The following is a 27,925-nucleotide window of genomic DNA, read 5'->3' as shown; positions in this document are numbered from 1 at the left end:
TTGCAGAGGAACATCATCTAATAGTGTTGGTAAAACCTTTCACGAAAAATTGAGAAACTGAGCACACTTAAATTATTTTTGTAAAAAAAAGGCCAAATTAATTTATTTCCGCAAAATCTACTCAAAACGTTGATACTGTGAACCACCTGATGTTGACAAAAGTACAAAATTTTCACATTTTCCTCTGCCCACGTTTGAAAATTCCAACGGTTTAGTATGCCATTATAGATGAACTCAGTCCATAGGATGTATGGGAAGAACGTTTTCTTCAGCCTCCCAAATCGATAATTGTGTAAGGAACGTTAGACGCCTGTCATAATTAGAATCCCTATGTTCCCGGGCAAGATGAGAGCGATACTGCTTAAAATATAAATGTACAAGTTCAGATTACATCTCTAATTTTAGTTTTTGAAAAACCTAAAACCCTTCCAACATATGGAGAGAAGAATTCGGATTTTCGCGAACATACAGTAAAATATTCATCCCCTCGTCGAAATTACGCTGCCGGTATCTTGGAGATAGAGCAGCAATTGATCCGTAACTCCTCATATTGCGAACAAACGAATAAACGTTTTGTGCTTTACTCTGGGGCGATCAGGAAATTTCTGGGAGTAGAACTCGATGTCAAACTATCAATAAACTACCATGAATACCACCACATCAATAAAGAAGACATACATATAAACTCGTTGATTATCGGAAAAATCTGCTTTCGGTTCATTTTGAGTGGAACACTGAATGTAACGAATAGGTACTATTGTAAAATTTATTTACCTCTAGGAATTAAAATTTGATACATAATGACAGAATTAAAACAATAAAGGCAATTAATGTTTATTTCAGAGAAGAAGCACATTGTTGGAATTAACAACGAAACAAACGAAATGGTTTTTTTTTTACTTTTTGCCATAACTTTGCCATTTTTTGACCAATTTAAAAAACAATTTCACCATTGTTTTCGGAATCATATTTAAAATTTTCAAGTTAAGCTGGGCTTTAGGTACCCTGTATAATTTTCCTCCAAAAAAGGTAAAAATTTGAAACTAGACTAAAAACATGGAACAAGTATTTTTTAGAGTTAGTCTATAGTGTCATTGGTTCAAGAGAATTTCAGCCGAGCTATCTACAAAGGAATCCCTGTATTTATGTTTTAGTTAGTTGACAACTTGAGCTACAAACCAGATACTAGCATTTCAGGAAATCGATGTAGAATAAATATAAAAACAGGAGACAGTAACCAGATCGAGACGCTCAAATGACTTAATTTTAAAAAAGTGATATAAAATATAAAAAAGAAGGAAAACAGGCAGATGGCCGGCGGTGACCTCAGCTGTTTGTGAACCCATAAACCCCCATATCAAATATTGTTTTAATATTTTCCCAATACATAAAAAATTTGTTGCAATTTTTTGTTTTAAATTATTTCTTTATATTTACATCTGTTACCCTAGTTTAAAAAAGTAAATTTGGTGGTATAAATTATTATAAGTAATACAAATTTCATTTGAAAAACTTGTCGAGAGAAGCTACCCATTGCACATGCATGCACATCACTGAACTTAATCCCGAGGTTATTGCATCTTCAGCTGACATGGTGGATTTCCTTAGGACGAGTGGAAAGTTGTTAAACGAGAGGGTAGGATGTGAGGAAAGAGTCTTGCCGACAATTCCAACTTTGTACAATCTGTAATCCTTACACGATCCTCTTCATCACCATCGTCTTAGTATTTTACTGTTGTGATTGTGGTTGGTTGATCCTGATATTTAATCGATTCTTACATTGTGACATATGATGGGAATTTATATTCCTAATTATTATGCCTGTTTGTCACAGAAGGTCTTGAGGAAACATTGCACGCTTACGTCAAATATTGAGAAATTGTTTACTTCGTGAATCCATTCTTGCGCTAAATGCATGGAAAAGATCAAACAAGTTTGAATGGTTTACAAGAGTATCGGATTATACACTTGGCCGAATGTTCCACTCCATTACAGGATCTGTTATTCTCCTTGGCCCATCTTTGGAAATAACTTAAACAAAACCGATCCTTTCAATCTGGCAATTCCATTAGTATCATTATAACCAGCATGATTCGATACAGAAAAACCAAATCCTTGGGCAATAAAATTAGCATCTGTTGAGTTTGAGACCTTTCTACTATCGGTAAATAAACTTTTAATAAATGAGGAACATGGTAAATAATTAAAAGCTATTGTATCGAAGCTTCATAATCTCCCCTGGCCCCTAAATTGAAACGATGAAGGGATAAAATTTAACTGCAAACCTAATAATTCAATTAGCCACCTCATCCTCTAATCTGGATAAAATGAGCAAGCAATTATTTGATGGCGGAGAACTTCAGAGTTGTAAATTTCAGAGAATTGGTATCTCTCCAAAGGAATTAAAGCCATAATGTCGCAAATCTTATACTGAGCATTTGCTTAATTAAGCAATTGCGTGGTGTACTAGGTTAGTTACAACATAAAAATTATTCATGCAATAGAACGTGTAGTAAATATTAATTAATTTTCATACTGATCTTCTCATATAAATTATCATTTTAAATCAAAATTATGAGAACAAGTGAAGAAAACTAAGATATAAACAGCCAAACATTAGAAGACTAGCACATTTATAAGGAAAATCTAAATTAAAAGGACATATACCGTAAGGTAAGATAAAATTTTGTTATATAAATTAAAACAGTGACATTCCTTATTCAATGGACGTCTATTTTTGATGACAACACAATTACACAAGCCCATGTGATTGGCAAATATTTAATCCTTAAAGAACATAAAATATACACCGAAAGCATGCTAATTAATAAAAGAAAAGAGAAAGAAAAACAAACATAAACTAAGTAAAATAAATAAAGTGTACAGAAATCGCCTGCTCATAATATTGTGACAAGCTTACTGAATCTAAGAATTAGATACAAAAAACCTCTATCCATTGGTTCATCAGTAGATTGTTGAAAAAAAAAACACAAATATAAAATATAAACGTGCTGACGTAATTAAATAAAACTTTGTAAATCTAAACGTTAAAAAATGAAATACCCCATGTCTATTAATAAAAAGTTTAAAAGTAAAGACGTTATTTAGGGGCGTCGGTGGCCGCAACGGTTTAGGCGCTCATCACTGTAAGGTAAAGATCCCGGGATCGAATCCAGCGGCCCCGCATTCGAGCTCGACATACTTACAGATGGGCTTTTTTTCAAAAACACCACAAAAAAAAAGCGTTATTTTAAAAGCCGATGAAGGAATAGTGTAATTATCATTGAACATCAAAAATACGTTTCTGAAGTTTAAGAATTTCTAAATAATAACGATGTAATAATTTGTAAAGAAATATAAAAAAATCCCACCTTAAAATTAAAAACTCATGTTCAAACATCCATAAAAAATAGTGACTATTTATTCTTAAATGACCAATGTGCAGTTAAAAAACTAATACCAATGAACCTGAAACCCACAATGCTAGGCGATAAGGTCAAAAAGTGCAGCAAAAACAAACCTCTAAGACAAATAGTGGCCTTTTATAATTCTCCATGCCAAAAGCTCGCCATTACAATTGATAAAATAATTGAAACGCACTCCAATTTCAAACCAACTTTCGGTATTAACAATTCTTTAGAATTGATAAAATAATTAAAAAACATAAATGTACGTAACAACTGTGTTTTAGTGTCATTTGTTGTTACCAATTTATTCACAAATATCCCTATTAAAGAATGTACAAAACTTATAAAACAAAAACAACCGGAGAAATTTATTAACAAATTTGTAAAATATGTTATAATAGAACGCTTAAATATATTCCTACTATCCAAATATTGTAAATTTAATAATAAATTAACGATGTTTAATAAAAACAGTGTTATTATCTTTATCATTATATTTCATTCGTTTTTCCAAACACAAGCGATAACCTTATTATTAGCTTGTATGAAAAATTAAACAGCAAAATTTGTGCGGTAGTGATTAATATATTCCTAGACATTTTACATTTTTTTATTCTTTTTCACTATTAATTATAAATTCATCACCAAACATTAATTTATTATTAATTATTAAAACACTGCGCTTAATGGTTGTAACCTTCGAGATATTAATTACGTTTTGGATTCTACAACATTTATTTATTTATTTGCATTTTTGTTAACAGGCAAATCCTGATAACGACTTTAAGAGCATACCCGAGGGCCTTTGGTGGGCGATTGTCACTATGACCACTGTCGGATATGGTGACATGGTTCCAAAAACATACGTCGGCATGTTCGTCGGAGCTCTTTGCGCCCTAGCCGGCGTGCTGACGATAGCTCTTCCAGTGCCTGTCATCGTTTCGAATTTCTCCATGTTCTATTCGCACACGCAGGTAAATCCTCAAATTATTTTTAAACTTAGATCAGTTTTATAAAATCTCTTGGGATCACCCTGAAGGCACATCCTCCCAGCAGGCCATCTTCCAAACCTTTCACTCCTCCCGGTGACTTCTAAACAATCCTCACCTCCGATTTCAATGAATTTAAATCCCATATTACACCCTTCATCTCACTACTCACCGTCGAATCATCAAAACTTATCCCGACTCTCTCCCCAAAAATTCCGACTAACGATAATGATCTTATTTCAACCCTTCCCTGGAATGCTAACGGTGTCCTCCTCACAGTAACGAACTCACCGCAATATTATGCGAGCCAATATACATATAGCACTCATAACGAATATTAGACTGACAAAATGCAAACTTCTGTACGTATAATTAATTACCACTGACCAACCCGACATGAGGTTCCCGAGAACTCTTCGTCACAAGACAAGAGGATCTTTAACGTCCGCAGCTGGCCTATTCGGCCTTATTGGACGTTTTGATTCTCAAGATGAGAGCTGACGCACCTCCGCATACGACGGAATGGTGTTACCGCCGCATCATTGGTGTAGAGGCGCCCCAGCCCCTAAGGGCCAAGACAACCTCGCTCTCCGCTTGTCCACTCCGAATGGTCGGGCCCGCACTGTGCATCGGGTCGTATGCCGCACGCAAAGGGCTAACAAGCTGAAATACATCAGCCTGTTCTCCCGCGTACTCCCTAGATAGAAAAAGCGACTCTATCTCCCACAGTATTGGGGCTTCCCATAGCGTAGAAACTACCGGATCCGCCCCGGCCGCGGTTTTGTTTTAAGTGGAATTGCTAACCACCCCCTAGCACGACCTACGGTAAAACCTCCTGTCGAGCTCAACCTACTCCTGCCATGTGCATTCGAGGGACGCCGTAGGCTTAGCCTAGGTGGTCCGATCCTTCGCTCCCCCAAGGGTACACGCCGGTCATACGCACAACACGCAAAGCATACTCGACTCAGAGAAACCGATTCACTACCCGTTTCCATTCGCTTACTCACGCATTCGAAGGACTATTCAGCATAATCATCGCGTCCTCAACGCATATACGCTGTCGTCCAGTCAACCGTCTCCCGTGAGGCCGGGGGTAATAACGCTGGCCATACGCAAGCTTCACGAAGCACCAACCCGACATCAGCCAACGGAGCTATCCTTATTCCAAATACTTTACAAAATCACGTCATACCAACAGACACCACGGAGCTTTCACAAAGCACGGCTGTTAAGGATTGCTCTCAATCAGCAACAATACTAATCGCATATGTATACTGCCCACTCAACAAACAAACTCTCCCCAGCCCCAATTTTCAAGATGTTTTTTAAGTCATGAACATAAATTCCTGCCCAGTGGCAACTACAACGATCTAGAGTGACTCCCATGACCGCTCTCTATACAAAAAGTTGGATTCCCTTAACATATCCTCAATTTCTTCTTACACTCTCTCATATTGACCAGCAGATGTAAATCGTATTCCCAACCTTATAGTTTTCTTCTTGTAAAAAAAACCTGTTCCCCTCTCATTAACTACCCAATGCGACGTATCATATCATTAGTGATCCCGACGACCCCAACATGGCTTCACGAAGTTACGTGGTACTTCAAATCCCCCCTCCCATATCGCTCCCTCCCAAAGCAGTCACTCCTTCTGTAGTTAAATATATCCTTGCCCGGTTGCCGAATGTCTTGCCTAATTTTGACCTAATTATCCGCGAATTCCTTAAAAAAGTAATAATCTACCTTCTGTACGCATAAACAGGTCCTTTGCCTCCTTATATATTTACAACCTGCACAACACTTCCCTTTGCTCTAGAAATACTCATACATCACCTTTTTTTCTAAACCAAGTAAACTCGCCCGTAATGCATTTTCTTACCGTTCAATTAGCCAGCTCTAAAAATATATTTGATAAGATCCTCCTAAATTTAAAGCAAATTTAATAGCAATATGGATTATAAACTTGTAATTTAAGCTTTTGTTATTGTAATGTTTTGTTGTTAATTGTAGACTATGAAGTTCCACAACTCTGAAAAACTCAAAAACACGATATAAACTATTTTACATTTGTTAGCTTTGGGACTGATAGCTAACAGCTCAATCGCTTTCCATTAGTCCCCAATGGTACTAATTTTACAGAGCCTATAAAGCTTGTACAGGTATTAGAAAGATAAAATTTAAACTGTGATTTCAAATTCAAATTAGTTAGTTTTTATCTACTTTTCCGAGCCGATACAAGTATATTATTGTCGAATTTTTGCCAACGGATTCGACTACGTAAGATGAAAAAAGACAAACAACCCTTGCCCTCTGTAATTTATTCAAAGATGCAAAATGGATCGAAGAGGACCGAATGAAACAGTGACGGCACTTGTGATGTATTTTCTCGAAGAAAGGCTGATTATTTGATGCCTGCAGTTGACAGTTCATTTGAAAGCGGGAACGCGGACGCTGTGATTTTCCCCTGACGGAGGCTTAAAAGGCACTTCCTCGCACAAAGAAATCCTCGTTGGATCGAAAGATAACGTCTTAGTTAAAATAATACTTGGTCTCTTGAACTTTTGCTAGGGAGATTTAGGAAAATTCCGTCGACGATAAATTAAACCGGACTTCTTTCAAATGTTTTAACGTTTTAAAAGGCGTCTTAACCCAAGCTTTAAAAATAAAAAATAATACATTTTGTAATTTTACGTAGTTTATCATATATATTTACAATTCACTATGTCTTGAGGGAGACAATTATTGTTGTTTCCCAACTTTACATACGGGCTTGTCTTGGGCGAGGAGGTCCCGGAGCAATCTCCGCTTTACGCGTCTGACTGGATGATAGAGATGCATTAAGTTAGACATGAATTGGGAAATGGTTTGGGGAGAGTGGAGAGGTCATCGTGGAAATTTAATTAGGAGAGTAGAGGGTTGAGTTGGGATATCTAAGGATTAAAGGAGTTACTGTTTGGTCTGAGCACATTGTTCTGTAGCACTCCCGATCCCACAAGACAGTAGCCGGATTAGTCCGACCCTTGGCGAATTCGGAAGAATCGTCCTATGAAGTACGACACACGAAGGATTAGTTGTAACGTGGTTGAAAGGACGCGCTTTAGTTTGTATAAGAGCCCTCACTCGGTCTAAAGCCTATGACATATCTATGAAAGTTTCCATATAGTATTATGCCCAAAGGATGAGGAAATGTGGTCTACAACGCGACGTCCTGCTGGCTTGTGGAGTATTGAGAGCAAAAACCAAATTGGTGGCATGAGAGTAGGTTGATTATATTATTTGAGTTTTCGAAAGATACACAAGGCACATGGCTGGAACATGGCCAGCGCATTGCAATCCGCTCAGATGATCTAATCGCTATCGATATAGATTATGAAAGCTTGAACGTTATAAAAAGGTCATTTTAATCCTCATACTCAATTTGATCACTCAGAAATCAACTACCACCATTAAATTATTATTACTCCGTTTTATATAGACGATAAAAACAAATACAGTAAACCGAAGAAGGCAGTTAAGAAGGTTCAGGCTATCAAAAACGATATCGTTTATAGGAGAATTAAACTCCGTTCAGCTTTATATCTAAGGTATTTTTACCGGCCAAAACGATTTTCCCAAATAATTATTTATCATAACACTACATAAATAATCTTTAACCAAAAGATGCTTTTTGGCAAAATATTATTAAATACATTCAATTTAGTAGAATGTGCACATACTCTTTATTTTGTTTTTATTTTTATAATTATGAATACATACTCTTTATTTTGTTTTTATTTTTATAATTATGAATTTTACCACTGCGATTTTTAGCCATACCGTGAGTGATAATGGACACAATAAAGATACCACCTTTCCCTTCAGAAATTTGGTCTTTGCTTGGATGAAATATTAATCTGGAGGGACAAGATCCGGATTAAAGTATCGGTGTTGTAGAAACACGATCACATACGTGTCTTTTTTTTCAAATGTTCGTAAATTTGCTACCTGACATTGTCTTGTTGATACAAAAACTAAATTTCAAATCATCCAATAAGATATCGAAAACCATACCATCGTTCTGAATAGATCAAATATGGTAAATATAACTCCTTCAAAGTTCATAAAGAGAGATGTTTAAACCACTCGCTGCAATGTTGCTCATACTCAATTAATTAAGGTTTTTAGTTGAGATAAAAAGGTCAGTGTCACGAGAGGGATTTGAACCTACGACCTTCGGCTTGATACGCCGCTACTCTACCAGTTGAGCTATGGAAACTTCGATCCCCTCGGGCACCATCTTCCCATCTCAACCCCACCTTTTGAATTTTCCCTCCTTTTTGCCATTTTTAAAATTTCAAAAGGTGGGGTTGTGATGGGTAGTTAGTGTCCGAGTGGATCGTGGTCACGATAGCTCAAGTGGTAGAGCAGCGGCGTATCTAGCCGAAGATCTTGGGTTCGAATCTCGAATAATTGGTCAAGCAGACCACGAAAACTAGTGAAGTTGTTCACACTGTTTATACACTGCGGATAAATAACCTTTGACCGTTTTTCAACTCACCTCGTTAGAAAACCGGATCCTTTTGTTATAATCTACGCCATGCAGTTCCGGATCACACTTGAGGAACACACTTATTACAACCTCTCTGTTTTCCCTATTCAAATTCCCTTGTGTATGAAACGACTCGTGCTGGACACTTGACGAGTGCTATCGTAAGAACGGTCTCAACAGGGTGTCATTGTGCCTTGCTGTTGACAGCGAATGGTTGTCCTATACCTTGCCCTTTTCTAAGGATGACTCGACACTTTCAAATATTTCAAACCACCTTCGCACTGATTGCTTATTGATCCTCTTCTAACATGTACGAACCGAACGCGTGGTTTCCTAAGCTGTAAATTATAATTTCGCAACTCCACCTTCATATTTTACCTAAAGTTCGTTTTCGTTAAAAAAAAATGTCAAAATTTTGAGCGTTAAATCGTTAAATCAGAAATGGCTTAATTTATGAAAAAATCAAAAGGAAATAATAACAATAACATTAGAGAAATGGGGATATGAACCTGACCTTTCATATAAGCTTACTGAGGAAGTGGTGTTAAAAGAAATTACTTTCTTTATTTACTCGACCATCTATCAGTAATAGAGAAAATATTTTTGTACATTGCATACCTCTGAGCAGGATTTTGTAAAAAAAACATCTTCAATAAAATCTATTATCAGAGGTCGGACGCAATAGATGAAAGATTAAGTGCCAAAGGGAAAAATCCGTTTAGCACCAAATATAAAATGATTATTTGGAGATTGTGAGATGCGGTCTGGTGTGACGTAAATTTTAGAAAAACTTCTTTATCGTGCCAACGTTTCGATCTTTATAGAGACCATTTTCAAGGCCTGGGGGTTTATAAACATTATTTAAATTTTACAAACACATATAGGATGTGGAAAAAAATATGTATTTATACAAGGCTAGAAATTTTAGATTCAATGAAAGTATTTGTACTCACTCAAAGAGTTTGTTTTCTGTGTAGATGTGTCATTCTTGTGTGTCGTGTTGCGAGTGCCAGTGGGATATTGATGTATTATGTTTATATATGTTATATTTTGAAGGTGTGGGAAGGAAGTCGTGATAGAAAGGCATTTTTTATATGAGGAGTCGGCTTCTTTGAGGTGAAAGGAGCCGACAATGGGATAAAAATGGGTAATGGTTCGGCCTGATTATCCTTTCAGGATTATATAGACGTAGATGATATATGGATGTTATCGGGATTGAATTGGATTAATGATATTTGCGTAGCTGCGATTGAGTTTACATGTGTCTGTTCTGTAATTGATGCTGTGTTTGTCCCTGCTGAATTAAACCATTTCTAAAAAGTTACGTTTATTTTTGTTTTGTTCTGTGTGTAATATTTTTGGATTGCTGAAGTCGAAATTGTGTTTGTGTTCAAAATGGTGGGTAACTAGTACTGTAGGTTTTTTTCTTGGGTTTTTTGCAATCATATATATGTTGCTTTTCTCTCTTATCGAGATATTGAGATGTAAGACCGATGTAAGTTGCCGGACAGTTAAACAATTGATTGTGTAAATTACGTCAGATTTATTTGTTACTGGTGTGGGATCTTTAATTTTGGAAAAATCTGTGTGAATTGTTTTATAGTTTTTGAAAGCTATTTTAAAGTTGTCAGTTAAAGTTGTTGATTGTATAAATTACGTCAGATTTATTTGTTACTGGTGTGGGATCTTTAATTTTGGAAAAAATTGTGTGAATTGTTTTATAGTTTTTGAAAGCTATTTTAAAGTTGTCAGAAGAAAGAAATGTGTTTAATTTATGTGATAGGCCGTGAATGAATGGCATGGAAATGTATGTTGGTTTGTCTGCAGTTGATAGATTTGATGTAGTATTATTAGTAATAGTTTACAATTAATTAAGGTATTTAGTTGAGATAAAAAAGTCAATGGCACGAGCGGCACGAAGTATACTTCACTAAAGCTCTCCGTGGCCATTTCATTTGTCGCCGAGAATCCAAACCAAGTACACGACATTTGAAAAATGGCAGAAAGGAGGGAAAACTCATAAGGTGGGGTTGAGATAGGAAGTTGGTGTCCGAGTGGATCGAGGTCACGATAGCTCAAGTGATAGAGAAGCGGCGTATCTAGTCGAAGATCGTGGGTTCGAATCCCGCTCGTGCCATTGACTTTTTATTTCAACTAAAAACCTTAATTAATTGTAATATATTAATTGGTCAAGCGGACCACGCAATTAGTGAAATTAGTAATAGTGTTGAATTGTAGTTTCTGTTGATTATGTGTTCTGTTGGCCAGTGATTGTTATGGAGGATATGTTTGTATATCTTTATGTTCTTGTGGTGAAATTAGGGTATGAAGAGGATGGTGTGATTTAAAGTTGAGGTAGTTGTGTTTCTGTGTTTCTTGGTTTTTGATATCAATCTGTGATTAAAGTGCCATCTGGTTTTTTTCTACATCCTACATGTATTTGTAAAATTTAAACAATGTTTATAAAGCCCAGGACCTGAAGATGATCTCAATGAAGATCGAAACGTTGGCACAATAAAAAAAATGTTTTTCTGAAACCTACGTCACACCAGACCGCATCTCACGATCTCCAAATAATCATTGGCTTACGGCCACTAAACAACACACACCCAAATATGAAAGTTTATATAGTTCACCATCAACTATAGGAAAATCATTATTTGGAGATCGTGAGGTGCGGCCTGGTAACGATCTCCAAATAATCATTGGCTAACGGTGACTAAACACCACACATACAGGAAAATAATTAACTACCTGAATTTTGCTTTTTTCAAGTTTTATAGTGTGAGAAAAAAGTAGAGGTGCATATCACTCTGGTCACCCTGTAAATAACTGTAATACTATAAAGTCCCGCTTTAAAGAAAGATTGCTCAGTGTGTCACACTTAGTCGAGTAGGTACGGCACCTGACATGAAACAGTCCTTGGTCAGGGGAGAGGGTTGCGGGGCCTTCTGTTCCGAATTTTTAAGGAAAAGGGAATGTTTCCCCATCTATAAATATAGTAAATATTATATAAAATTATTGTATAGCTCTACAGTGTGTATTTGTTTATTTGTGTGAATAAAGAAAGTGCCTGGTGGAATATCAAGCCCTCCATCGGACCTCACAGTCCATTGGGGATTAATATCATTCCATTTTAGGTACCACGCCATTAAAAAAGTCGTAAAGAAAATAACTAACTAAAAACCAGTTATCGTTTTAAAAATTTATGTTGAAATTAAAACCTATTTTACGAATTAACTTGACAGTTATTGAGCTACATGTGGATGATAATAGGACATTGGATTTTTTCTGAATGTAAATTTCAGGCAAATGTTTAAATAATTTGTCTGTGTGTACGTTAGAGAATTTTTATGTATTTGTACTAATCCAAATTACATTTATTACTTTTTTTCAGATAAAATCATACTATCTTGTTTTAACATCTAGTAGGTAGATTTTATACACGACTTAGATTATTATTTAATAAATCTAATAATATAATACATAAATACTAAAATATATTAAAAGATAATTTATATTAGCAAGTCGTGTTTTGAAAAATACAAAAATAATCATACACTTTGGAAGAAATGAAACTTTTAAAGTATATCCACTCTTTCCCGTTTCTGCAAGTTGGAATCATTAAAAAATTATGTTTTCAATTGGATTTTATAGAAGCAGTTTGCAAATAGTTTAAAGGTTCAGATTATATTCACCGATTTGACAATACCGATTTACCTAACGGCTGATCATTAGGGCACCCGTCTAGCTGAACATTCTCCATTGACGTTGCTTAAGTGGCGCATCTTCAAATGATGATGGTTTATGTCTTAGAAAATGTAGTGTTCGATTATCATTTGTACCACAACTTCGCTATTCATGAATGATTTCGTTGTGAAAAATTCTTCTAAAATGATTTATGATTCACGGCTCATTTGTATTTGGCATATCTTTTCAGCTTGAGTTCTCTTTGCAAGGCATCTATTCGATGAAATAAATAGGCTGCCGGTCTGAAAAAATCAGATGCTTAAGAAAATAATAAATTTAGAACGGCTTAATCAAATAAAAGTAGTAAATTCGCACAATTATTATGTTCCTAATTGTTACATTTTGAAGAAGTAAATAATAATATATAAATAATAAGAAACACGGCTAGACACATAGAAGCTAATGTACAGCCACATAGGAGAAAATTACACAAGGTGAACAATATCTACAAATTCTAGACGACGTAACGACTACCAGTCCCAAGGAAAGAAAAGATAAAGGAAAATAAATGCTTCTCACATTAATAAAATGTAATTTAAAAGGGTAAATTGGGTCTGTGCCAAGCTAATAAAAGACCAGATGGCTATTAGGAAATTTATCGTCTGCTTATATATAATAATGCACATGGCATCACTGTTAATAAACTTAATTATCATTCGATCTTATTTGAACAGATTTTTGCTAAATAGTTTATGAATTAAAAATACCCGTATAAAAAAAAATACTATATGCTTAAGTTCCCAACAATTTTGTGCCATAAAACAAAAACGATTAACCGAATTTCCATTTAAGCTGGATTTTGATATTTTATTACATCCATGTTTATAAATATCAGTAAAAATTTCAAATCAAAAGATATTTTTATTATAGTTGTTGGAACAGTTGTTACTAAAAATATGAACCATTCTTAGTGGTATTCATACTAGAGACTTGCCTATACATCCCAACATCATCATTACCACTTATTAAATTCATCTCAGTTCGTGGTCCGATTGACCAATTAACTTTTTTCAATTAATTAATCTTTATGAAAGGTATTGGTTTAGATAAAAAAAAGTCAGGGTCCCGAGTGGGATTCGAACTCACGATCTTCGGCTAAATACGGCGCTGCCCTACCACTTGAGCTATCGTGACTTCGATCCGCTCGTACACTAACTTCCCATTTCAACCTCACCTCCCATTTGAAAAATGCCAAAAAGGAAGGAAAATTCGAGACGTGATGGGAAGTTCGAAGTCACGATAGCTCAAGTGGTAGAGCAGCGGCGTATTTAGCCGAAGGTCGAGGGTTCGAATCCCGCTCGTGAACTGACTTTTTATCTCTATCAATACCTTTCATAAAGATTAATTACCACTTATTTTGCCCTCCACATCCCCTCTGTTCCTGAGGAACCGATACTGGAGTATCATCCACCTCCTTAATGATTTTTTATTAATTAATTTTCGTTCTTTTACATATTTACTACCTCCATACTATGTATCTAGATTGGGGGTGTTCTTCCTCAAAATACTATATTTAACCTAATATATTTTTATTAGGTTAAATATGGTATTTTGAGGAAGAACACTCCCAATCTATATTCACATTATTTAAATTAAGGTCTCCTATCCTATCCAAAATTTATTAGTGTGAGTAATTTATTCATTAACGTTAATCGTTATTCTGTTTGATATAAATTTGAGTATTATTAGTAACTAGTAAATAAATATGACCTAATGGATAAATGAATATATGCATGAATACAAATAAACGCTTTAACGGCTTTTTATTTTATAAATGAATTCCCAAAATGATGAAACTTTTCTTTGGTTTTCACTAATTATTTAAGCTCAAAAGTCCTTACATGAGCTTGTTCGACTAGCTCTTCTGTGATTTCTGTGTATTTTTTGAATTCTCGAATTATGTGCTCGGACATGCCCTCCACACTCGTCATCGACCCTCAGGTCGAAACTATGAGGTACTCGTTGAATCCTCAAGTCCTCCCATACAGGCCTAAGAAAGAGTTATGTTCATTATCCATCTACGCGAATGTCACCGCAATTTGGTCTTCTAGAAGGAATAGCCAACCTCCAACATCCAAGAACACAGTGAATAAAAGAATGGTGCCAAAAGTCGAGGACGGTACTAAATAAATAAAAAATGCACCACGTGTACATTTCCATTGAAAAATAACTTTCTTGCCCTTCGCTGTAAATCAACAAGGATTTTTCCACTTCCATTCAAGTCAGATACTTTAGACTATACCTAGACAGCAGACCGACATGGAATCCCCATACAAGACTCAAGAGACGACAACCAATAAAGCTTGGACAATTACGAAGACGTATATGAATCTGTTTAGTCGGTCAAAGCTCAAATAACTGTAAACAAGACTTTATTGAAAATACTTTGGATATAAAGAAAGGGGGGTTCCACGAAGATCCTACCAATGAAAAGTTCTCAGAAAAATCGTCAAAACTGCTGCCAACCTCGCTATGCTCAATATCTACCCACCTGTACCTCTTGTCAACTGGCCGGTGCGACACTAGACGGAATGCGATGGAAGTTTTTGTGACGAAGAATCCGCCCAACCTGAACAAGCCACATATACAGCGGAAATGAACGGAATGCCTTTAACGACTGTTTGGATATGCAGTTGATAACGTGACTCAGTTGATCGTATACGGTACAATGAAACAACTTTTCATTTTGTGAATTTACGAGGCAATGGAAAGCAAAAGAGACAGAGAGAACATTGGATTCATCCATTCAATATGAAAAGAGTAGCACTTGGTCAGTTTCACTGTCTGTGAGGAAATTCAACACTATCCTGTCAAGTTGTTCCAATACTATGGGATGACCATAGAACTTCCACAATAAATTGGTCCTAGTCCGTCCTAGATCAGCTTCTCTTGCAGTTTGCGTGTCCTACTGCCTACCTCTTCCGTTCTACGCTTGTCCGTCGTCAGTGTGGCGCACCCCATCTACTTTGCACTGTTTTGATCTGTTTAGACGGAGCCCAGCGGAACATTCCGTCGACGGACGCTGGTGCACCAACGGAGTCGACGGAGGCATTACGGAATGTAATCTTGTGCAGTGGAAATTTCCGTCGTGAAAACTTCCTGATGGCAAAATTTTCACGCCATGCTTTCGATCCATCCTAACCCTTCTGCCCAAATTAACCAACATTTTTCCATCCCGAGAAAACACCTCGTCGCCTGAAACGATAAAAACCGTATAAGCGTACATTTGTACTATTTCTTTTGGTATGTAAAGACTACAAGCAAATTTTTAAAAAAATATTTTATGAAAGTGTGAAATATATTAAGATCTGTGACAAAATGAATAGCGGATAACAATCCCGGCAATAATGCTAAAACACGTATAATAACACAGCAATATGCAAACAACTAATTTCAATTATTTGTAGTTAAATTTAAGAAAAAGGATTTTTTAAATATTTTTAAGTAAAAAAGGCACAATACATTCTGTGCAAATGGTTCATAAATCCAAAAATGTTTATCATTTTATAATTCAGTAATTACACTAATTAATAATTTTTTAAAAATACTATTACCTTTGTCAAATTTAAAAACAATAGATCATATAAAGATAATTAAGATATCTCAATTAAAGTTTCTATTTTAATAAAACCTCATAAATTGTGAAGTTAACCTAACACTGCGAGAGTTTTTATTAGAGCTTTATGTTAAAAGCTTCCTCTCGTAAGCTAAATATCAAAATAATTTTGTCGAAAAGCAACAACATTTCATATGCTCATATTAAGGTAGGCATTAAGTCTTTCAGCGAGTACATCAACAAATAATTAAACAAGCCATTATTGTTCAGTCGTGGACGGTTTACAAAATCAATTTAATGTGTTTTTGTCGCAATTATAAATTTTGAATATTATCCCTGTTTCCATTTTATTGTCATGGACGTTCCGATACAATAACCACCGAATTCGACAATGAAAGCCATTTCAATTAACTGCCACCCAGCCCTCAATTGAATTATGAAACTTCATTTACACTGACTGCCAGTCCTGTTTACCTCCCTACTCTATTAAATGTTCTTATTATCCTCGTGCAGTTTGAGAAAGAACAGTGAAATCCTAATTAAAATTTTTTGCCTTTCTTTTTTTAAAATTTAATTTCATATAAAAAAAACTTAACTGCAAAACACCTCATACTGTCGTTTAATCCAAATAATTTATTTAACAATTTCATCTTCATCTATTCAAGAAATAAACGTATAGTATTTCGATAAATTTAATTATGTTATGCCGACAATTTTCCATATCAATTTTTAATATTATTTAACGCTAGAATACTTCAAGGTAAAAGAATTATTGCTCAAGTAAAACGGGTTAACATTGCAAACCTTTTGAACGGGTTTTATAAAAATGTACATTTCTTTAATTGCCCATTAAAAAATATAACTTTCATGGAATACTATGTACATTTCAACTTCACTTCAATACATGATGATGATATATTTGTTTAACGTTTGAAGCCAATTACTCTCTATTTTGAAGACTTGGCTGCACTCATGAAATAAGTCGAAATATTATGCTGCTACTAAAATGTAATATACTAAAAGGTTGAAATATACCATGGCTAAATAAATTAAATCGTCCAGCTCTCGACAATATTGTTAAAATAATGGTCCAACACATCTTCTTTTGAAAATAAATTTCGCATAAAGGCTTTTCATTATTTCAGAAAATTACGTCCTATTTGATCCAGATTAATGATAATTACTAGTAGCCAACCTAAAACAAAATTTTATTAAACAGTAATTTTTTATTTGTATAAGCTCAAATCCGGACATGTAAGTACGTACATACAAACACGTGACGAGTTCACATCTCGTAGTCCACCAGCGATTTCAATTTTAGTTATTGACAGTAAATTGACAGCAGACTCGAAAATTACCCAACTCTGGTGTTGACACTCCAGAGCCAGACCTCAGTCTTATCCCGTACAGCAACTGTTGGGGGGGGGGCAGACAAAATCTGTAGACGAATCGCCGATTTTGTCTGTAGGCTGTTGCAGAACAAATCCAAGATAATCTAAAACCTTTGTCTTGAGCCCCTGAACAGCTCAGTTAAACTAGTATCCGCAGAAACATGACTAATGAGGTAAAGCCAGCGACTTTGCTGCTTGTGCAGTTTTAATTTTTGATCAAAAAAGGATAATTAATCGTTAAGGTCTAGGAACGTTTTAGCAGACGTTCCGACATTTTGACTGACCCTTCTGGAAAAATTAAAATTAGAAGATAGTTGAGGTTTCAGAAATTCCAATCGGCTAGCCACCACTGATTTTGGCTAGCCATTTATAATTGGAAGTAAAATATGCAAGCAAGAAACAAGATTCAGAGCAACATTCAAACATTCCAGCCTCTCAGTTGTTTATGTTGCGCAACATGTCTCATGTTTTCCATTCGAGCTGGGAGACCATAGACTAGTTATTTTTGTCTACAGGTAGTTGCATAACAAGCGATTTGTACCGGATTTTTCTACAGGCAATCGCAGTACTTTGTCTATAGACACGAGTTGCGCGATTTTGTGTACGAGTGTGTGCTAATCTTTATAATTTGCGATTCCATAAGCCTCATTCCAGTTGAGAATCTTATTTTTCCTCGGCGTGAAGAAGTTCCCGTTATCTAGTAGGTTAAATTTGTGTCCTTTAGTCACGAGATGGGTTTTGAAGTCCGACCAAGTTTCCTTCTCTTTCGTTGTATCCTGCTTGGTTTCATCCCATTATGTCTTTTTATTTTTCTTGCCGATTGACCAATGTTCACCACTTAGTTATTTTTACAGATACATTTGTAATTTCAGCTTCTATCTTCAGTTCTTATTTTATCATTATAGTTTTTCAGACTATGTCCTAGGGTGTTTCTATTTCTGAGGGCTACTTTTATGATGTTTTTTTACAATAGCATTAATTTTTTCCAATTTTTAATATATGGTTTTTCATATTAGATTTACAACAATATCCTTTCCCAAATTTTATTTCCTGGAATGTCAACGGATGTGTGAATGACCATTTTTTAGCTCTCTTTACTATCACCTTTTCTTTGTTGTCTTTTTTGTTTTTAATGACCTTGTGTTTCGACATTAGCCATGGATCTTTACTATGATTTCTTTCTTGTAACCGTTTTATTCTGCGAGATACTGAATATTAGGAATATAACAATATTCTTTCCCATTTTTTGTTTCCTGGAATGTCAATGGATGTGTGAATGACCATTTTTTAGCTCTCTTAACAAACACTTTTTTTGTATTTCTGTTTTTAATAACCTTGTGTTTCGACATTAACCATGGATCATTTCCATGATTTCTTTCTTGTAACCGTTTTATTCTGCGAGATACTGAATCATTTTAAATGCGACTTCGTATTTTTCAGAAGAATGTTTTATTTAAAATTCCCTTTACTACAGATCGACAAAACTAAAAAATAACTAGTTGACTTGACTCTACATCAAGAACTTCAAAGATTGTATTTTTTAAATACATCTATGTTTTGAAGCAGAATAATATTAATTTTATCTAACTAGTTTTATTTATATCTTGTACAAATCCAATTGCTGAAGGGTAAAATTGGTGGAATTGAAGACACAGTCACGTAACTTCCTTCATTAATTATGCTGTTTCAGTGTTTACTCTGTTTTATTTAAATTTTTGGCCGTTCTCCAGCATCAAACAGGAAGTCAAGAGATATTTAACAAACCAGGACTATAAATTTGACGGCACGACAGCTATGAGAGGACAATAGACAATCGATGCAGAGGCCAACCATAATGTAGTTGTAATCGGCTGACGTTTTATTTGGCATTCTGTAAGCCGTTCATTCGGAAGGATAAAGGACCGACGCATCGAATCAACGTTAATATATTCAAAATTGCCAATGAAAATTTATAATCTATTTATGTAAGGTTTTGGTTAAAATGAAAAAGCTAGTGCCACGAGCGGGATTCGAAACCACGACCTTTGGCTAAATACGCCGTTGCTCTACCACTTGAGCTATCGTGACTTCGATCCCCTCGGACACCAACTTCTCACTTCAACCTACAACCCTTCGAATTTTCCCTCCTTTTTTTGCCATTTTTCAAATGTCGTGTAATGAGGATTCGATGCTCGGCGACATATGAAGTGGCCACGGGGAGGTGTAAGTGAAGATATACTTCGTTTTATTTATTAAATTCATTATATTTCGTGGTCCGACTGGCCAAATGACTTTTTTCAATTAATTAATCTTAAGTAAGGTATTGGTTGAAATGAAAAAGTTAGTGTCGCGAGGGGGATTCGAACCCACGACATTTGAAAAATGGCAAAAAGGAGGGAAAACTCGAAAGGTAGGTTGAGATGGGAAGTTGGTGTCCGAGTGGATCGCAGTCACGATAGCTCAAGTGGTATAGCAGCGGCGTATTTAGCCAAAGGTCGTGGGTTCGAATTCCCTTTTTTTATTTCAACCAAAACCTTACATAAAAAGATTAATTAATTGAAAGAATTAATTTTGTCAATAGACCACTAAATATAATGGATTTATAATATATATCTAATATATTAGGATTTACACAATGGAAATATTAAAACCAGAGAGTACATCTGTTTCAATTAATATAACACGAGAACAAAATATTATTGATATTGGTTTATAATAATAATTTATATGCTATGTTCACTAGAAATGTTTATAGTGAACCGTCTGAACTTGATGGAAAAATTCGTCAAATGCGTTTAACCATGTATAGAAAGAGTGGATTCGAGTTGGGGAAAGAGCACACAGAGGCAACAATAGGCTATCCAATTACGTCACTCGCTTTACACACCTTCAACAAAAAATACCCAAATCGATACCTACAAGCGTAAAATCACTGCACGAACAGTTTGAGTAGAAAATTTAAAAACTGCAAACTTTTGTATCCAAATATAAACATACTAATAGAGTATTAGTTTCATTCTTGCAAACACAAAACAAGAATAAGGCATGTAAATTATCACCTACGGGTCAAAACCGAAGCTGTTAATTATTCACGGGTAATACCAAATCCTCGTATATCTACTGGCTAACAAATTACACGGCCTTGCTCAATGATCATACGACTCTGACTAGGAAAAGGGAGTAGACATTTGGAACAATGTAAAACGAACCTGATTTCATCCCATCAAAATAATCAAAAATTTAGGTTCAACTTTCTGTTTTGTTTGAATGAATGTTCGTTTATTCGATAAAATCAATTTTAAAAAAATAGATTGCCTATTTATTATTAACACAACGCTTCAAAATAATAAAAAAGTGTGTGGTGATTAGTGACCGTTAGTCTATGATTATTTGGAAATCGTGAGATGCGGTTTGATGTGACGTAGGTTTAAGAAAAACATTTTCTTTGGCGTGCCAACGTTTCGATCTTTATTGAGATCAACTTCAGAGCGTGGGATTTACAAACATTGTTTAAATTTAACAAATACATGTAGGATGTGGAAAAAGTGAATTTATATTTTATAATTTAAACAATGTTTGCAAATCCCACGCCCTGAAGATTTAACAAATACATGTAGGATGTGGAAAAAAAGTGAATTTATATTTTATAATTTAAACAATATTTGTAAATTTCACGCCCTGAAGATTTAACAAATACATGTAGGATATGGAAAAAAAGTGAATTTATATTTTATAATTTAAACAATGTTTGTAAACCCCACGCCCTGAAGATTTAACAAATACATGTAGGATGTGGAAAAAAAGAGAATTTATATTTTATAATTTAAACAATGTTTGTAAACCCCACGCCCTGAAGATTTAACAAATACATGTAGGATGTGGAAAAAAAGAGAATTTATATTTTATAATTTAAACAATGTTTGTAAACCCCACGCCCTGAAGATGATCTCAATAAAGATCGAAACGTTGGCACGATAAAGAAAATGTTTTTCTGAAACCTACGTCACATCAGACCGCATCTAACGATTTCCAAATAATAAAAAAGGTATAAATATTTTAAATCTCGTCCAAGAAATCTCTTAAAGTCAACTAAAAAATAAAGATCGTAATAATAATAATAATAATAATAATAATAAATAAAAATATAAGAAGATTTGTCGCATCGTAAATAAATAAATATGACATTCGGTCAAGAGTCTTACAATTAGACAAATATCAAATTTTTTTCTCCACAATGTAACATAGTTTATTACTTACAACTTTATAAATAGTAAAATTTATTTTCAAGCCACCATATATTATTTTTAAGCCCTTCTGGGAACAGGGAGACTACGATACAGGTCCCCATTGACCAATACCCGCGTCTGAAAATAATTCATCCTCTCTCTCTCTCTCTCTCTCTCCTTCAGGGCAGAGCAAAGTGCATTGGGCTTTTTGTATCGACCAAAATTTAAAAAGAAAGCTTTTTCTAGTTCTACTGAGGGAATATCCCTTTACGATACGAGATAGCCTACCAATGCACTGACTGACAAAAAATTTCACCCAACTGATTTTTTTCATTTTCCCGACAGAAGAAAATTCTGCCCTTAATTTGTCTCATTGTTCTTATCAATAAATATTTTTCAGAGGATCTTCGGAAGAGGTCAAAACAGAGAAAACTTCCTTACGGTTTTCGCCGAGCTTTCGACAGTTTTATACTGTCATCTTCAGGGCCTGTTTTATTATCATAAAAACAAACAATTAAAACATGAAAACACAATAATTACACCAAAAATTTAATATCTTACTTTAAACCTTAATAGGGAATAAAAAGGTTTAAAGTAAGATATTAAATTTTTGGTGTAATTATTGTGTTTTCATGTTTTAATTGTTTGTTTATACGATAAAAAAACAGGCCCTGAAGATGACAGCATAAAACTGTCGAAAGCTCGGCGAAAACCGTAAGGAAGTTTTCTCTGTTTTGACCTCTTCCGAAGATCCTCTGAAAAGACTTCTTGTATCCAGCAGGTCGATAATCTAGTTCATCGTTAAATAAATATTTGTTTATGCTATGTTTTAAATTGGGAATATCAATTAGACATAAACACACTTAATCCTTATTCCAAAACAAGGATAAAGGTTTTTTTCAATGTTTAATTTTTACGGAATTTAAAATGTTTATTCAGTCTCATTTGAATTCTGAAGCAATAAACTGTTTACTTTTCATCTTTGTTTTCTTTAGCTCAAAAACTTAAAAATGCCACTTAGTGCTGAGGATGATGCGCGTGGTGTGGCTCTTATTGATGATGGACGTTTCATCAGGTATGCGGCTATTGCCATGGCAGTTCCCTACGAAACACTGCGAGACGCCGTTAGACGTTTTCTAGCAACTGAGTCCTACCATAAAAGGCCCGGCTCTGGACGCTCTAGGGTAAAAGAACCACAGGATGACAGTTTTTTGTCTTTGAGAATTTTGCGAACCTTACTGTTGTTCAAGCGATTCATCAGCTCCGGGAAGTTCGACGTGTCCAAATTTCTGAACGGACTGCTCGAAGAAGATTAAATCAGTATGGTCTGATGACTTTTCGCCCCGTAAGAGGACCAGAATTGACCAGAACACACCGAGTTGCACGGCTCTCATCGGCTCGAGATCACAGTCATTGGTCTTTGACGGTTGGTCTGCTGTACTTTTTACAGATGACTCTAGATTTGCTCTGCGATCACCACATGGGCTTGAAAGAATGTGGAAAGACGAAATGAAAGTACGAAGCCTGTAATTTTTCACAGAGCCGACTTTTTCAACGTAGCTCAGTGATGGTGTGGGCGGGAACTTCAATGGAGAGTCGCACAGAGTTGGTTGTTGTTCCTGGAGGGTCTTTGACGGCGACTCGCTATGTGGATGAAATTTTGGAACATCATGCGTTGCCCATCCTCGGTAAAATCAGGGACAATTTTCTTCTATTGAACGATAATGCCCGTCCACATGTCGCCCGCATAGTACAAACATACCTTCAACAGCATAACATCAGGATCTTAGCCTGGCCAGCCCGTGCTCCAGATTTGAACCCCATCGAACATTTATGGGATAACCTCAAAAGACGAATAAGAGCACGTCCATCACTTCCTGATACACTCCACGATCTTGAAAGGACTCTTCGTGAATAATAGGCGAACCTCGAGCAAAGAGCAATTTCCAGACTAATAGAAAGTATGCCGAGGCTTCTTCGAGATGTAATTAAGGCAAGAGGAGGAAATACGCGTTATCGAAATGTTAATTAAAAATCTAACACAAATTTTATCTGTCCGTCTTTCTTTTATTTTTCATTTTCCTTAGCAATTTACTTTTTTAGACAAAGACTCAATTATTAAACGTTAAAAACGCGAAACTTTTATTAATATATAAAAATATATACAAATCAAGTTATATTACAAGTGGTCCTAATTTTTTGCCTGTCAGTGTAGTTCCATAGATCAAGCTATTAACCTTAAATTCACCTCTTCACAATATTGCATATATACTATTTAAACCATTAAATTCAATATCAAATAAATAAGGGTATGATGTTAAAAATTCAAAAGAATTGAAGGATAATTTAAAACCGATAAAAATTCAAAAAGATCATATTTTAATTAGCGTAGACATAGAATCGATGTTTTCATTTCATTTTCAAAAATACTCTTATTATTATCATAAATAGGTGAGGTTGAGATGGGAAGTTAGTGTCCGAGCGGATCGACCTACGTTTGAAGGTAGGATGGTGACGTCTAAAATAAAATTGATTGTCTGGGATTATATTAGATGTTTCAAGGATTGGGAATATTTGCTTACAAAGGAGTTTTTTAAGGAGTTGACCAATTCTTGGTCATAAAAGTAATCGGAAGGTGATTTTTGTTGAGTTTAGGTAATTGGTGAACCTTCGAAAAATGTGTAGTTTAATTAAAGAGAGTATTCTTAAAACTAGAGCTTTTGTTGGGAGTGTACAAAGGACCAAGAACAATAAAGAGTGATTGTATCCCCCCCCCAAGCATATAAACAAAAAGAAACGAGAAGGATTCATTTTCTTGTAATAATTGGAACAACATATACAATCAAATCAACAAAATAAAAATTAGTGACAGGAAAAAAGCAAATTAAAAATTACAAAAAGACTGGTTGAATTGGGGAACAAATGGAAGGACACAAACCTCCCAACGAAACAACCAAACACAAAATAACCTGAAAATAAAAAAAGGATACATTTTTTTAAATTATAATAATTCGATAATACATGTGCAATCAAATCAACAAAGTACCGTAGAATGATGGCAAGAAAAAAGCCTCCAAAATCCAAATTAAAAAAGAAGTAATAAAAAATGTTGAATTTGCTTCCAAACAGCATAGCACATTAAACAAATAGATATATATATATTTGTAATCTTTTGTAATTAATTTAATTAATTTTGACTAGTGCTTGATATTAGCAACTTGATATTAAGGGGCTCTTAAAACCTAGAATCCATTTGTAAGTATGTCGGATTCGAATGAAGGGCCGCTGGATTCGAACTCGGGACCTTTACCTTACAGTGATGAGCGCCGTGTCAAAGCCTAAACTGTTACGGCCACCGACGCCCCCAACTCCTTTATTACTGTTGTACGCTACATTTTATTACTGTACTCTACTTCACTTCTCTATCCAAATTTTTTTACTGTTCATCAAACTTTCACTTTCCTTCCAAGACGATAATCGTACGATAAGCATGAAATATCAAAGCTCAAAAAAATAAAAACACTAATTTTTAACATACACGCACGTATATTTTTTCTAATTAAATGCCGCCCATAAATTTTCATCAATAAAACATTATGTTCAGAAATACGAACGATCCAATAAAGTTAGTGAACTTATAAAGTAAACTTTAAATTTAAGATTTTTAAAAAATGTTTGCTAATATAAGAAATATTTTTACTGTATTACAATTTATGTTAAGTACGACAATTCGAACCTCTATCTGTATAAATGTGCAACTATATCACGTTTCCAAGAATATTATTTATATCTTGAAACCCTTTCGTATAATAAAGAAAAGGTGAAAGTAACAGAATATCCTGACATGGTTTTTATTTTACATCTCGTTGACATCTCACTCGGAAAGGATCTGTCTGAATCTTGAGCCTGTCTTTTATATATACCAAGTAAGATTTTTAAATAATATGTCAAGATTAAATCCTGTTCAATTAATAGTAAAAGGACTAATAGAAAAACCTGAAAAGTTTGAAAGATACTGTTTCTGAAAGTCTTTATCAACAAAGTTGGAAGTTTTCTAATTCTACTATCAAACCGGCCGTTTCGATAAAAGATTAAGGTTTACCTTTCCGAAATTTAACGCCCCTGGTTTTCAGGATATTGGGGTGAAAGAAGGGTAGTTAACTGCCAATACTCGCCCACGAGGCGTGTATTACGAAATATATTTTTCGTTGTGAAAAACCCGCCGTCCAATTTTCGTCTTAATAGGGGGTTGCTTTTACGACTATCGGTAAATTGAACGTTTCATTGCTTTAGCAAAATAATCTAACGTTTTAAACCGACACGGAGATACGTCATGTTCGTACATTTCCTGTTTAAGAAATAAAATTTCAGTATAAATTATTCATGCTTTCCCGATAAATTTTACTCGTTCAGTTTTATGACCGGATAAAATACGGTCTACCTACATCACTCTCGATCTGGAAAGCTTATATTCAGATAGCGGAGAAAATGATGTGTGGTCTTTCTGAAAGCAATTTCAGTTACAAATCGTAACAAATGGCTTTTGTGAGGGGAGGGAGTGTATACTTTATGCGTTCTATAGATCTGCCTATGGCTCATCATCTTTCATGCGCATCATTCGGGTTGCATTCAAATTTATTTTAATTACAAAGTTTTTCATTACAAATATCTCTTTGATATTCAAAATTTCTAGTAGAGTAAAATTTATTATTTTACTTCTTAATATTCTTTTAATTTGTAGTCTGCTTGCATTGTCGATAAACGGTAATGGGTACCCTGTGTTTCTAGTTTGTTCCTTATCAAACAAAGTTTTGGGTTTAATGACTTTATAAAACTGAGATAAACAGAGCATAAATTGTTCAATATCGTAAGACTATGGCCATCGAAAAAAATTTTGAAGTTTAACATGTAAAAGGTAGCTTGATAGTTTCCTATATGATTTGCCTATTCTCCCAGTTTTGGTCATTCGCGTTTCGTCTTTTCGCAATATTCAGTAGTCGATTTGTAATTTGTGTAAATGGAACGTTGTTGATTCTTGTATTCAATTGATTCTTGTATATATAAATATCAAGGTTTTGCACACTAACATTGGAAAGGCCACATTCTGAATTTTACATTCATTATAAAAGTTTTCTCAGCCTTCGAAACATTTTGAGTAGAAGTTAAAATATTTCTTTTTGGGCAATATGAAACCAAAAGATCCATGGCTAAGATAATTATTGGAAAAACAAAAAAAGTAGAAATTATAATAGTTCCTTTTAGACAATGTGCTTAAATGAGACCGAAAGACCCATGGCTAAGACTTGCATTGGAAAGGCCAAATTCTAAAGTTCATCCTCAATTCATTACAAGACTTTCCTTCGTCTTTTCCCTATCAAAATTACGTTGGAAGTTAAAATAATTGAACAATATGCTTCTTTGAGACCATAATAACTACGGTTCGGATTAATAAACTCTAGGATGATTCATTTTAACAAACTTTTGGCCTGGTGCTAACTTTCCGAATTACAAATGCGCCTCTCTGTTTACTGATCACGGCTTACTACTTCCTGAAATAACCAGCTCGTGGACCGCCTCGAGCCTACTAGTGGAAAAAGTTTCATCGCAATAAATGGGCCAGGCCCTAAATCATCTCGGTGCTGTGGAAAAAGCTTGAATTTGACCTTCTTAGCGGAAATGTCTTTCCGCTATATTTCACGATTATTACCCTCTGACAAAACGGAAATCGTCGCGGACAACGCGTGTGGTTGGTGCAACCTGGGTTTGCATAGCTGGAAAGCTCTCTCATGGAGAGACTTCACACAGATTCATCCCTTGGGACGCCCTGATATGCCGGAATGCATAATTTTGCATAATTCGCTCCCAAGTATTTCACATCTGACGAAGCAAACTGCTCCATGAAAAAAAAGTCTGCCTAATCAAATATTCTAATATATTATTCTTTTAATATAAGGACTAAAACATAATTATTTTATTAGAAAACGTGTTATGGTATCTTTCGGATACAAATGAATCCGATAATTTTCATAATCATTGTTAAAATTATATTGACATGTGTGGTGTTTAGTAACCGTTAATTAATGATTATTTGGAAATCG

General features: G+C 34.9%; 1 protein-coding gene across 4 annotated transcripts in view; it reads left to right on the top strand.

Annotated features, from left to right (window-relative positions):
• Positions 1 to 27,925, top strand: part of LOC106670140 (potassium voltage-gated channel protein Shaw-like) — a 268,915-nt gene that overhangs the window by 228,832 nt on the left and 12,158 nt on the right. For all 4 annotated transcript variants that reach the window (XM_014400218.2, XM_014400217.2, XM_024230690.1 and 1 more), the window contains one exon: positions 4,172 to 4,381. In XM_014400218.2, coding sequence (XP_014255704.1) covers positions 4,172 to 4,381 — 210 coding nt within the window. The remainder of the gene's footprint in view (positions 1 to 4,171; positions 4,382 to 27,925) is intronic.

Source organism: Cimex lectularius, unplaced genomic scaffold (genome assembly GCF_000648675.2).
Source record: "Cimex lectularius strain Harlan isolate CLEC.00 unplaced genomic scaffold, Clec_2.1 scaffold40, whole genome shotgun sequence".
In the NCBI taxonomy this organism is placed as follows: Eukaryota; Metazoa; Arthropoda; class Insecta; order Hemiptera; family Cimicidae; genus Cimex; species Cimex lectularius.
The sequence above is the reverse complement of the archived record's forward strand: the minus strand, read 5'-3'. Positions and strand labels throughout refer to the sequence as shown.